This window comes from Trachurus japonicus, chromosome 12 (genome assembly GCF_045865225.1).
Source record: "Trachurus japonicus isolate A0001 chromosome 12, Traja_1.0".
In the NCBI taxonomy this organism is placed as follows: domain Eukaryota; kingdom Metazoa; phylum Chordata; class Actinopteri; order Carangiformes; family Carangidae; genus Trachurus; species Trachurus japonicus.
The window spans coordinates 1,919,860-1,933,988 of NC_140918.1; the positions used below are offsets into that span (position 1 = coordinate 1,919,860).

Sequence of the window (14,129 nt, forward strand, 5' to 3'; positions counted from 1 at the left end):
CGTGCGTGTGTGTTTTGTATTCTCACCAAGAACACTGTGTTTTGGACATTATGTGCGTTTTCACTCAGAAGATTGTGCTCCTATTGTTTGCACCTCTGCTGATTTTCTTTTGTGAATCTATCTGGGTGAAAGGGATTATGGGAGGATTTCGGGGGCTGTGTGTGTGCATGTGTGTGTGTGTGTTGTGTTCCTGTTCTTTCTCTGTTCGATTTTATTTGTTTCCAAATCTGCTTTAAGGGAGAGAAAGGGAAAAAAAAGTAAAATAAAATCCTGCAGAGAAAAGACTCAACGTGCTGAGGAGGCACTTCAGTCTGCTGCTCTCCAAACACTTTAATTGGATTAAATATAAATATTTTCATCTATATTATAATGTATGTGTAATGTAATGTAAGTTTTGTCGTGTTGTGTGTTTTTAAAAGTCAAATATAAGTGTGTGGTTCATTCACAGATCCAGCCCAGAGCCGGAGCATGAACGACATCTCAGACACACCAAGCACAGACCAGGTAAACTGTGGTTAAAATGTGTTTCAAATGTGTTTAAAGGGATAGTTCAACATTTTGGCAAATTGGCCCATTGCCATAATCCCTATAGTCAATTCATGCAAAACTACTGATGCACGTTGCCTTCAGGGACAGTTGTAACGTTGTGTTATTATCTCATAGCGTGGTGAATGTGCAGCTCACAACTTGTCCACCAGAGCGTTGTGGAGTTGTTGGGTTGTGTATTTGATGAGTTTGATGAGGGAAACCAAGAAATCCCATAATGAGCCTCCGTAGCGTAGCTCTGAGCAGCTCACGGCTCTGCTCCGCCGTTCTAAAAATAGCTTGCACCGACAATTAAAGGTAACAAACCTACTGCTATGACTATAGGGGTTATGGTGATGGGACAATTTGACAAAATGTTGAACTATCCCTTTAACAGCTGCTGTAGAAGCGACACAGACGCTTCTACACTGTGTTGTGTTTACAGTCCGTTCACCCACATCACAGCACGTTACAGTAAAGGGCTGTTGACATATTTTTTCCCTCCTAATCCCTGGTGGTATGTGATGTGGCTTTGCACTTGGTCATGAACTGAACTTTAAAACCCCATCAAAACATTTTACACCAGTGGGCCAGGTCCTACTGCCCCACTGGTTTTTACTGGTTTAAAGGAGACACGCCTCATGTTGTTATCAGCAGCTGCAGGTCCAGATGTTTCCAGATGAGCTAGTGGAGACTAAACATGGAGCTAAACTCTTATTATTTAAAAAATATGTTTTTTTAATCCACAAATTGTAACTTTTTTTAGTCATTGGTAAATGATTAATAACATGTGATCAATAGTTATTCTTTAAACACAGCTGTAGCAGCCGAGGCCTACGTTTCCCATAATGCAACTCATCACTTTCTCTTTGTGTATTAAAGGACAATTCCGGGCAAATTCAACTCGGGGCTCTATGTTCCTAACATTTTAGGTCTAAAAGAATGAATCTGAAGATTTTCAGTTTAATGTCTCCTGTTTTGCGGTAGTTGTGTCTGTCCCCGCGTCGCCACGGCAGCAATGAATGGGAGCAGATTGAAGTTCTGCTGCTTAGGCTGTTTCCATCCCTCAAAGCCACAGACAGCGTCAGATGGAGACTCAAACATGCACCCAGAAGTTTATTTACTTCAGCAAGCCGACATGTTTGTAAAACTAGATCTAATTCAAAGTCTGGCGGAGTCGAGACCCAAGTTGCCGCTCGGTGTGTTCAGGTGCAGTGGGAAGCTCCCGTTTGTGTCATAAACACAGGAATATCAACTCTGGACTTGCTTCAAGTGTACATTTTTCCCCACAGACAGCGTCAGGTGGAGACTAGAACATGCACCCAGAAGTTTATTTACTTCAAGCAAGTCCAGAGTTGATATTCCTGTGTTTCTAACACAAACAGGAGCTTCCCACTGCACCTGAACACACCGAGCGTCAACTTGGGTCTCGACTCCGCCAGACTTTGAATCAGATCTAGTTTTACAAACATGTCGGCTTGTTGAAGTAAATAAGCCTGCCTAAGCAGCAGAACTGTTGATGTGTCCTTTAATAGTGGAGTTGCCCTTTAATTCCAGATCCATGCACACACTGCCTCTGTCTGTGATGTTATTGATAAGTCGATCAGTTGATCAGTTGATCAGCTCATCTCCTGTGGGAGAATAACGACTCGGCTGCGTTCACGGTTTTATGTGTTATATTTTTCCCCGAGTCATCCAAACCTTTAATCCGTCTAATCCCCGGCGCGGTGGTGGATTCTGTTTCTACCTGCTGCTCGCCTCGTCGTTTGTTTGTGTGTTTGTTTTCTCACTAAGCTTCTGTTCTTTCTCAGAGATTAAAGGTGAAGAATATTTAACAGTTTCACGACTCATTGTTGTCGGCGGTGATTTAGTATTTAGTATTCAGTAAATATCTGGACAGGAACTTTAAAATAACTTTGAAATAATTACTAACTGGTTCATGTGAGTTAATGATGAGTTAATAAACCTCCAGCTTCATCTAATCTGAACAACATGAACCAGCTCTCTCACACACACACACACACACACACACTGAACGTGTGTGTGTGTGTGTGTGTGTGTGTCGTCTTGTTTACAGAAGTTAGAGATTGACTCTGAAAGCAGCATTAACAGATTCTGAGCTGGTTTTAATTTAAGCACCGACCACTTGACCGCCACGTGCTTCATCAGGGAGGAGGAGGAGGAGAAGGAGAGGAGTGAGGAGGAGAGAGGAGAGGGGGGAGGAAGAGGAGGAGGAAGAAGAAGGGAGGGAGGAGGAGGAAGAAGAGAGAGGAGATGGAGGAGGAGGAGGAGGAAGGAAAGGGAGGAGGAAGGAGAAGAGAAGAGAGAGGAGGAGGAAAAGCAGGAAGAGGAGGGAGGAAGAAGGAAACTTGGCTGTGGTTTTATACTAAACCCTTTGTCATGAGTTGTGAAAAACATGAGTCAGCAGATCTTTATTGCTCATTTTAAGATCAAAGTTATATAATTGATTCTATTAAAGGGACAACGAGGAGTTTTGTTAAAGCGAAGTGTTTCCACACTACATTTATGAGCCTCCGCATCGTGAAATTCTCTGACCGGCGCAAGACAGACTCATGTTTTCATTCATCAAGAATTAAAGTCAGAGGTTGGAAGACGATCACATACCGTCGTAGTTCCCACCATAAACGGAGATTCATACGGCGGCGTTATTCTCATGACTCGCCACGAAACCGAAAGTAAAGAAACGCTGGTCGGCTCGCCCAGCATTTCCACCACCACTAATGATAACAAAAGTAGAAAATTTCCTCTCGGGAAATTTTGAATGGGCCACGGGAGCTACTGCGGGTTGTGCCATCTCTGTCAACATGGGAATCAAACCCACGATCTTAAGGTCAAGACAGAGCTGATCAGACAGACATGATCATCTTTCTATAAGCACTGATATGGAGGAGCTGTAACCACATTAGGTTACCTGTGTGTGTGTGTGTGTGTGTGTGTGTGTGTAACTGTAATCACATGAAGCTGGCTCTAGAGTCTGTGTGTGTGTGTGTGACTGACTTGTCACATAGTTAGTTAGTAGCTGCATCCTGTGTCAGTCTGATTTAGCTGTGTCTGTGTTTATAAACATTTAAACGAGCGCCAGGTGGATTGTTTATGAAGTTAACGAGCTCTGGCCTGAGGATCAAAGAGGTTACCACGGCGATAGGGGCCCCCGCAGGCTGAGACAGACAGAAACGTGGAGAAAAAGAGCCATTTTCTGCCTCTGCACCGGTCTCACATTTAGGCTTAGGGTGAGAAAACGGTAACTCCTATCAGAACAAAACACAGATCACATTGCTCTAAGGACTTACTGAAAATTTCGGTACGATTTGGTGTTTCTACAGTAAATATTTTGGCGACGCTGGCAGTTTTAAAACATCAGGCCGTTCTGCTCCTCTCAGAAAATATTTGTATTGGACTCAATGAGGAGCAGAGACAGACGTGGCTGCACTCAGAGGCTGATTCTGTAAGTTCTGTAAGTCTCTCTGATATTTTGAGCACATGACATGAGAGATAACAAGTTTGTCTTACAAATTCTGAAAAAATTATGTGTGTAGAGTGAAAATTGTGGCCGTGCTGACAGTTTATCCAGAAAAAATACAGAATGTTTCTTCACTCTCTCCCACTCTAACCGATGATGTCACGCACTCTGACACGAACATTCTGTCCAATACACACCCATTATAAACTCATAATTTCTCCAAAAATGATCATGGTCATTGATCAGGGATTGATCAAAAACTATATGACCTATCAAAACGTGGAGTAATACGACAATACACAAGACTTGTGTCTACTGTTTAAAGTTCAAATGAAGTCTCTAGGTGAAAGTATGCCTGAGCAGTAGACGTTTGTTAAACTCCAATGATTGGTCTTTTTCGCTCTTTTTTTCCCGTCCGTCCCATTGACTTACATGCAAAATTTTGCGTAGTTTTTCGCGACTTACGTCGCGAAAAATTCGTACACTGTTGAGAAAAGTAATAGCACACTGATCCCGATCAGGACGCACATTTTGATATATAATTTGGACCGAAGTCTGGCCGGAAGATGAAGGAGAAAATAGAATAACTAGGAAAAAATCCACACAATAACAGTAGTGCCCGGGCTTTGCAGCTGGTCCCTGGTCCCTGGTCCCTGGTCCCTGCAGCTATTTCATAGCTGTTGGGACCAGTGCCCGGTGCGATTGCCCGTGGCCCTAATAACCATAGAGACAAAACCATAGATTTATCTAAAATGGACCATTAACAAGTGGTAACGTAGATTCATCCACATTAACGTGAGACTTTTTATAACCAAATAGAAACTCCTCGTTGTCCCTTTAATCTTTTAACAAAGTCAGTTCACATGACGACGTGTTAAACCAGATATTTGTGTTTGTGTTTCAGCTGAAGAACAAGTTCATGAAGAAGATCCCCCGCGACGCTGAAGCCTCCAACGTGCTGATCGGAGAAGTCGACTTCCTGGACAAACCCTTCGTCTCCTTCGTGCGTCTGGCTCAGGCCACGACGCTGGGCGGCCTCACCGAGGTGCCGGTGCCCACCAGGTGAGGCTCCGCAGCTGGTTACCATGGAGACGGAGGCTCTGGTCGGAACCGGTTCAGTCCCGAAGAGCAGCAGAGACTCTGTTCAGAAATCATTTCTGAGATAAAAAGTTTTTATCTCAGGAATTTTGAGTTTTTAATCTTAGAAATTTTGAGTTTTATCTAAGAAAGTCTGACTTTTATCTAAGAAATTTTAAGTTTTATCTCAGAAATTCTGACTTTTATCTTAGAAATGTTACGTTCTATTTTAGAAATTTTGAGTTTTATCTCAGAAAGTTTGACTTTTATCTTAGAAATTTTGAGTTTTTCCTCAAAAATTCTGACTTTTATCTCAGAAATTTTGAGTTTTATCTCAGAAATTCTGAGTTTTGTCTTAGAAATTTTGAGTTTTATCTAAGAAATTCTGACTTTTATCTTAGAAATTTTACGTTTTATTTTAGAAATTTTGAGTTTTATCTCAGAAATTTTGAGTTTTATCTTAGAAATTTTGAGTTTTTCCTCAAAAATTCTGACTTTTAACTCAGAAATTTTGAGTTCTAGCTTGGAAATTCTGACTTTTATCTCAGAAATTCTGAGAAATTTTAAGTTTTATCCAAGAAATTCTGAATTTTACCTCAGAAATTTTGAGTTTTATCTCAGAAATTCTGACTTTTATCTCAGAAATCTTGAGTTTTTATCTTAGAAATTCTGAGTTTGTATCTCAGAAATGATTTCTGACTTTCAACTCTGACTTTCAAGAATCTTTAAAAAAAGTCTCCATTGTTGGACCTGCTGCTCTTCCGTAGTTTAGAGTCCAACCCAAATGAAGATGCTTCATATAAACAGCTCAATCAGAATAAACAACCTAAACTGAATGGAGTTTCATTCAGTTTCAAAGAGGTGGAATAAACCTTTTCTTGAACCGATAGAAAGTAAAATGACATCATGTAAACGGTGAAACTGAATGTTTGTCGTCTGGTTCCGTTCTTTCTGCTCCGTGTCGTCGTAACCGCGTAGCGACGTTTCTTCATTTGCAAACACTTGAATGAACGAGTCAAAACTAAGAACAAATCTTCATCTCTTCCTCCTCCAGGTTTCTCTTCATCCTGTTGGGTCCTCACGGGAAAACCAAGTCCTACAACGAGATCGGCCGAGCCATCGCCACGCTGATGGTGGACGACGTGAGTGAAGCGACGCCTCCGCAGATGACATCACGCTGACATCACGCTGACATCACGCTGACATCATCACACCCACACTTCCTGACTTCCTGTCTTTCTGTCTTTATTTTCCCTCCAGCTGTTCAGCGATGTCGCCTACAAAGCGCGGGACCGTGACGACCTCATCGCGGGCGTGGACGAGTTCCTGGACGAGGTCATCGTCCTCCCGCCGGGCGAGTGGGACCCGAAGATCCGGATCGAACCGCCCAAGAAGGTTCCTTCAGCCGAGATGAGGCACGGTTTTATTTAGAGGCAACACAAGACGACACAGAGGTTTAAGTTTAGATGAAGCACAGTGAATAGACCCTTTCAGAGAGTATAAACAAAGACAGGTGTGGCTCATTAGAAAACGCTCTGCTACACTAAATGGAATGGAGCCTTAATTAGTATCCTTGGTAACACCTGTATTTGTTTATACTCTCTGAAACGGTCTATAGAATAAAATCAGATTTAGATAAAACAATCTCAGACTAAAAAAGACCAGATTTAATAAACTAAATTAATAATTGTCTGATTTGAAGTCAATGCAATCCCAGAAAGTCGAATCTGAACCTGAACTATTCAACGTTAGAATTTTCATTATGAACTTTATTGTGGCTCCTTATAATAAAGTTTAATATTCAGGGTTCCCACAGCTTCTCAAGCATCAAATGTGAGTATCTCAGGGTTAGTAACTCCCAATAATGATGTTTATTAATCAACTTTCTTAGTGAAGTAGATAACTTGCATCTCTGTTGATATTATATATTTTATATTTTAACTAAACCTGAAGCCACAGTTTCTGTAACATCCAAATGCAGCAGTTACAAGAGTTTTAACCAACACTTCAGTCAAAGTTACTCAGAAAGTGAGTTTGGTAGAAGTTAGAGTTTTGTTAGAGTATTACCAAAGTAGAAGTCTTAAACTATCATATATTTATATTTCAATAACTGATTTTATTTACAGTATATTAGTGTAAGTAAAAGTGACCAGGAAGTGAGCAGTTTGAATTTTGATTGTAGCTCCTTATGATTAAAGCAGAAGTAAGTGGTCCGGTCGTTTTCGCTAATGCTGCGTTCCAGGCAGGCTTTTGAAATCGTAAATTACAGCTTCAAGTCACAACTTACGACTTTGTAGCGTTTCAGGCAACCCACTCGTGTTTTTCCGACCTGTTTTACCTGTGAAAGTCACTATAACGGCCACTCGTAACTTCTGACCCGTGAACTCGTACCAGATCGAACTGGTACCACTTCACGGTCGGAAAAACACGAGTTACGAGTTTCCTTGAACGCACCATAACAGTCCTCGTCCCTACGTCGCCACATTCACGGCGTCCCTTGGCTGCACACACAGCCCTGCATGCCGTTCTCTCTCCTCATTGGATAAAAACTGTAGGATACGATAAATGTTTTCTCCTGGGCTCAGAGCAGAGCAGAGTGACTGACAGACCCGTGTTTCAGACCAAACACTCTATAGAAGTGATTGCTGTCGGAAGATACAACTATTTAAGACTTATATTAACACAAATATATCACTTACTTCTGCTTTAAGTTTAGAGATCGACCAACGTGCTGTTGTTTTTTTAGTGCCAATACCGATTATTAGTAATAAAGGAAAGCGATAACTGATATTTAGAGCCGATATTTGCGGTAAAAATGAAAATTTTGGTGTCAAGATATAGAACAACACACCTGGGATTAGGCAGAATACAGTAAACTGTTGGCTTATTTTTTGTACACTGTGAAAATCTGTGATAAATAACACCTTTAATTTTCATAGAATAACACAAAGGAGCGCGTTTTAAGATAAATGTATTTTATCGGTTATCGGTGAAAAAAAATGGCCGATACCGATTGTTGTAAAATTGCTGAATATTTTATTGGCCATGCAGATAATCGATTGAGCCCTACTTAAAATAAAGTTTAATATTCATGGTCCCCAAAGCTTTTTAAACATTAAATTCAAGAACCAAACAGTGAATTTGTAGAATGTCAGTGGAGTTTTATCTTTATAAAAACAACCACAGGATTTATGTTCCTGCAGTTTCTTCAGATTTTATTCAAATTGAATCAGAGAAACTCAAAGGACTGGAGTGAAACCAGTGGAATAACATCAGATCCTCCTCTTGGTTCTGGTTGCAGGAAGTCGGTGCTGAACCTGAACGAGCTGGGTCAGATGAACGGCTCGGCAGGAGGAGCAGCCGGAGGAGAAGACGAGGAGCTTCCTGCTCCTCACGAGCTCGGAGAGGAGCTCAAGTTCACCGGAAGGTAACCATGACATTTAACCTGGGACATCATTACGTTCACGCTGCAGGAACTCGGAAGAGAAAAAACATGGATACCTGAAGGAAGTTTGGCGTATTATTGTGGCTCATAGCTGAATAAGAAAGATAAATGCAGCAGTAAATGATGTTTATTTTGGAGGCAAATGAAGAGAGAGGAGATGCTGCAGATGAGTGCACATGTAATGTTACAGCCTTGATAACAGTTAAACGTTATTTCCGTCACATACGAGGAACACAATTTAACACCATACAACAATCACAGCTTAATATAAACGTATTTCATATAGGCTACTGCAATAATACACAACAATATGCATTAAAACCTCAACAAAGAACTAAATTCTGTCCTGCAGGTTTGCTGGCGGTCTGTGGCTGGACATGAAGAGGAAGCTGCCGTGGTTTTGCTCCGACATCTACGACGGTTTCCACATCCAGTCGATCTCCGCCGTGCTCTTCATCTACCTGGGCTGCATCACCAACGCCATCACCTTCGGAGGGTTGCTAGGAGACGCCACCGACAACTACCAGGCAGGTGTCATGGCGACTGGCAATCAATTCATTGCTGAGTCATCATAAATATGATCTGTTATTGTCAGAGGAGGATTAAAAACTCTTTGGCAGCCATGTTCAATCCAACTGTGAACTGGTGTTTTTTTATTTTTTAAACACAGAACAGATGAAACAGACAAGACAACAGACAGTAAAACATTCAAATTAGTTATGTTTTTATAGTTTAGTTTATAGTTTTTATAGTATAGTTTATGTTTATTGTCATTGCATAGACATATTCAACGAAATTTTGTTTTTTGTTGGGAAATTCATGCAAAACCGCTGATGCACGTTGCCTTCAGGGACAGTTTTTCATCAACAGTCTCTGTATTTCCCTCTAAAACAACTCTGTGTGGTAACGTTGTGTTATTATCTCATAGCGTGGTGAATGTGCAGCTCACAACTTGTCCACCAGAGCGTTGTGGAGTTGTTGGATTGTGTATTTGATGAGTTTGATGAGGGAAACCAAGAAATCCCATAATGAGCCTCCGTAGCGTAGCTCTGAGCAGCTCACGGCTCTGCTCTGCCGTTCTAAAAATAGCTTGCACCGACAATTAAAGGTAAAAAACCTACTGCTATGACTAAAGGGGTTATGACAATGGGCCGATTTGCCAAAATGTTGAACTCTCACCTTTAATTCTAATCTGGTATAATGCAACAGAACTTCAGTTTAAACCAGGATTTAATCCAGATTCAAATGAATTAAAAGAACGCCACCTTTTTATTGTCGGCCAATGCTGCTGATGAAAAACATCATTAATCAGCCTGATTAATTAATGTATTGATAACCCCCCCTCCCTGTGTCAGGGTGTGATGGAGAGTTTCCTAGGAACGGCTCTAGCAGGAACTGTCTTCTGTCTGTTGGGAGGACAACCTCTGATCATCCTCAGCTCCACCGGACCCATCCTCATCTTCGAGAAGCTGCTCTACGAGTTCAGCAAGTACGACACACACACACACACACACACACACATTGACTTACACACACACACACTAGGGGTGGGCAAAAATATCGATGTGGCAATATATTGTAATACTTTATATCACGATACGATATCGATATTCAAAATTTGAATATCGATTTTTTTTTGGGGGGGGGCTTTTGATGCCTTTATTCATATTATAGTTGAGAGAGACAGAGAGAGGGGGGGTTGAGGACTGTAGCCTCTACATGGGGCGCCTGCTTAACCTCCTGCTCCACTCGACGCCCCCCAATATCGATATTTTTTCAAATAATAAATCATGTTTCAGACGTAAATCCAGTACGACTTCCGCACCTCTGCTCCGCGAGGTGTCACTGTACTGCTGCCTCAGACAGTGTGTTGTACATGCAAACATGTTGTTGTAACTTGCACTTGTATAAAATGGCATGGATAATTTGAATCATTTTTTTATTTTTTATTTTTATTTAGCCTTTATTTAACCAGGTAAAAAGACCCATTGAGATCGAGATCTCATTTTCAAGGGTGACCTGGCCAAGAGGGCAGCAGCACATGTCGTCAGCATTATAAAAATACAAAATACATTACAATATTACTTTATAATAAATAGGGCCATAATACACTAGAGGTTAAAACAAAAGTGCAAGGAGCAAGGGGGTCATGGTGACAAGGTTGGTCTGCAAAGGCACCGCTCAATTGATTTTTTTTGTCGGACCTTTAAGAAGTGACGGAAAACATTAAAAGATACAAGTTCAGACAATTTCAGTTCAGCCTGGAGGTTGTTCCATGTTGATGGAGCGGCGTAACTAAACGCTTTTTTCCCTAATTCAGTCCGCACTCGAGGGATGTTCAAACAATAAATATCACTGGACCTTAAGGCATATCGATTTTCTGTTCGACGGAGGAGTGAACAGAGGTAGGAAGGAACCATACCAAGGAGAGCCTTATAGATCATAAGCAACCAGTGAGTTTCTCTCCGGGTGCTCAGAGATGGCCACCCGGACTTCAAGTAGAGCTGGCAGTGATGAGTGAGACGACCACAACAAGTGAAAAACCTTAATGCACTGTGATATACAGTGTCCAAAGCTGCTAGGCTTTTGGACGAAGCACACATGTACAACACATCTCCATAGTCAACTACCGGTAGGAAAGTTGACGACACAAGCAAGTTACGCACTCGCAGAGAGAAACACACGCGATTTCTATAAAAGAAGCCAAGCTTTAGCCTGAGTTTTTTTACCAGGTTTTCAATGTGCAATTTAAACGAGAGCTCTGTTTTGACTCAGTTTGTCCCATAAATGATCACTATCATCTGATGTACATACAACTCGGATTTTAAAATGCATAATGCCTTTTACATTTTTCAGTGAACTATGTAGAATATCGCAATATATCGCAAAATTTAGATATCGCAATATCGTATCGTATCGTGACTCAAGTATCGTGATGTGTGTCGTATCGTATCGTGAGGTCCTTGGCAATGCCCACCCCTAACACACACACACACACACACACACACACCCTCACCCTCGTCTTCGACCCCTCCTACTCTGTCTCCGTCGTCAGGAGCAACGACATCGACTACATGGAGCTGCGTCTGTGGATCGGCCTCCACTCGTGTCTCCAGTGTTTCCTGCTGGTCGTCACCGACGCCAGTTACATCATCAAGTACATGACGCGCTTCACCGAGGAGGGATTCTCCAGCCTCATCTCCTTCATCTTCATCTCCGACGCCATCAAGAAGATGGTCCGTGTCTCCTCTGCTGGCCTCTTGTCCTTTCCTTTCCTTTCCTTTCCTTTCCTTTCCTTTCCTTTCCTTTCCTTTCCTTTCCTGTCCTGTCCTTTCCTTTCCTTTCCTTTCCTTTCCTTTCCTTTCCTTTCCTTTCCTTTCCTTTCCTGTCGTCTTGTCCTTTCCTTTACTTTACTTTACTTTACTTTACTTACCTGTCTTGTCCTTTCCTTTCCTTTTCTTTCCTTTCCTTTCCTTTCCTTTCCTTTCCTTTCCTTTCCTTTCCTTTCCTTTCCTTTCCTTTACTTACCTGTCTTGTCCTTTCCTTTCCTGTCCTGTCCTTTACTTTACTTTACTTTACTTTACTTTACTTTACTTTACTTTCCTGTCTTGTCCTTTCCTTTCCTTTCTTTTCCTTTCCTTTCCTTTCCTTTCCTTTCCTTTCCTTTCCTTTCCTGTCCTGTCATCTTGTCCTTTCCTTTCCTTTCCTTTCCTTTCCTTTCCTTTCCTTTCCTTTCCTTTCCTTTCCTTTCCTTTCCTTTCCTTTCCTTTCCTGTCCTGTCATCTTGTCCTTTCCTTTCCTTTCCTTTCCTTTCCTTTCCTTTCCTTTCCTGTCCTGTCATCCTGTCCTGTCCTGTCCTGTCCTGTCCTTTCCTTTCCTTTCCATTCCTTTCCTTTCCTTTCCTTTCCTTTCCTTTCCTTTCCTTTCCTTTCCTTTCCTTTCCTTTCCTTTCCTTTCCTTTCCTTTCCTTTACTTTACTGTCATCTTGTCCTGTCCTTTCCTTTCCTTTCCTTTCCTTTCCTTTCCTTTCCTTTCCTGTCGTCTTGTCCTTTCCTTTCCTTTCCTGTCCTGTCCTGTCCTGTCCTTTCCTTTCCTTTCCTTTCCTTTCCTTTACTTTACTGTCCTTTCCTTTCCTGTCCTTTCCTTTCCTTTCCTTTCCTTTCCTTTCCTTTCCTTTCCTTTCCTTTCCTTTCCTTTCCTTTCCTTTCCTTTCCTGTCCTTTCCTGTCGTCTTGTCCTTTCCTTTCCTTTCCTGTCCTTTCCTTTCCTTTCCTTTCCTTTCCTTTCCTTTCCTTTCCTTTACTGTCCTGTCCTGTCCTGTCCTTTCCTGTCGTCTTGTCCTTTCCTTTCCTTTCCTTTCCTTTCCTTTCCTTTCCTTTCCTTTCCTGTCGTCTTGTCCTTTCCTTTACTTTACTTTACTTTCCTGTCTTGTCCTTTCCTTTCCTTTCCTGTGCTGTCCTGTCCTGTCGTCTTGTCCTTTTCTTTCCTGTCTTGTCCTTTCCTTTCCTTTCCTGTCGTCTTGTCCTTTCCTTTCCTGTCCTTTCCTGTCATCTTGTCCTTTCCTTTCCTTTCCTTTCCTTTCCTGTCATCTTGTCCTTTCCTTTCCTTTCCTTTCCTTTCCTTTCCTGTCGTCTTGTCCTTTCCTTTCCTTTCCTTTCCTTTCCTGTCATCTTGTCCCGTCCCGTCCTGTCCTCTCCTGTCTCACTCTCAGTAGCATCAGAGTTAAAACATTTCCTCCTCTGCAGGTCGGATCCTTTAAATATTACCCAATAAACCGCGGCTTCAAACCCGACTACATCACAGCCTACAGGTGTGATTGCATCGCTCCGGACCAGGGTGAGTCCTCACACACAGCGGAGGAGCAGGTCACTTTGATATGTTATGTTTGTTTGATCTGCATGAAAACACAAACGGTAAAGTGACAGTTTGTGGTTTTATAGTCAATTGTTCTAACAGTGTGTTGCTTACAAGTTGATGGCCAAGTGGTTCAGTGTTTATTGAGAACTTATTGAAATGACCTTATTGCACATATTGAATCTGCAACTAACAAAGCATGTAAGTTATTGCATATAAAACAACATTAATCATTCAATTAATAAAAAAAAATCAATTGCATCCATTTCTCATGGCTCTATCTGCAGGTTAATAGTTATTTCTAATAGGAATGCACAGCCGTTAACCGATAACAAGAACTTTGACCCATTAATACTATGGATTTTTATTTTTTTTTATTTTTTTTTTAGCTCCTTATGTTTTCAACTTGCATGTCGACACCTGCAGATTTACATGCATGCCTTCAGTCATATTTCACATGCGAACCATAGATAGTTCCATTGTGTGCCGGTTTTAGCCTGCGGGCCTTGAGTTTGACATACGTATGAGCTTTAAAGTCACAAATTATGACTTGTTTCGCATTTTCATTAGTGAACAGATTAACCTGAGTTAATGTGAAGTGTTGTGGATGTTTGTTGTTTACTCATGTTTACTCTGTGTCTGTGCTCACCTCTGGATGCATCATGACAAAGTGAGTATTTAGTATTAAATAAACAGATAGAATCAGATGAGACTGTGATGTTTTCTGTGTCTCATCCTGTCGTTGTGT

General features: G+C 41.5%; 1 protein-coding gene across 2 annotated transcripts in view; it reads left to right on the plus strand.

The window, feature by feature from the left end:
* Positions 1–14,129, plus strand: part of LOC146976784 (electrogenic sodium bicarbonate cotransporter 4-like) — a 54,961-nt gene that overhangs the window by 15,846 nt on the left and 24,986 nt on the right. For both annotated transcript variants that reach the window (XM_085792564.1, XM_085792563.1), the window contains exons 7-15: positions 449–504; positions 4,911–5,068; positions 6,138–6,225; positions 6,344–6,498; positions 8,385–8,510; positions 8,881–9,055; positions 9,884–10,017; positions 11,584–11,764; positions 13,273–13,363. In XM_085792564.1, coding sequence (XP_085648690.1) covers positions 449–504; positions 4,911–5,068; positions 6,138–6,225; positions 6,344–6,498; positions 8,385–8,510; positions 8,881–9,055; positions 9,884–10,017; positions 11,584–11,764; positions 13,273–13,363 — 1,164 coding nt within the window. The remainder of the gene's footprint in view (positions 1–448; positions 505–4,910; positions 5,069–6,137; positions 6,226–6,343; positions 6,499–8,384; positions 8,511–8,880; positions 9,056–9,883; positions 10,018–11,583; positions 11,765–13,272; positions 13,364–14,129) is intronic.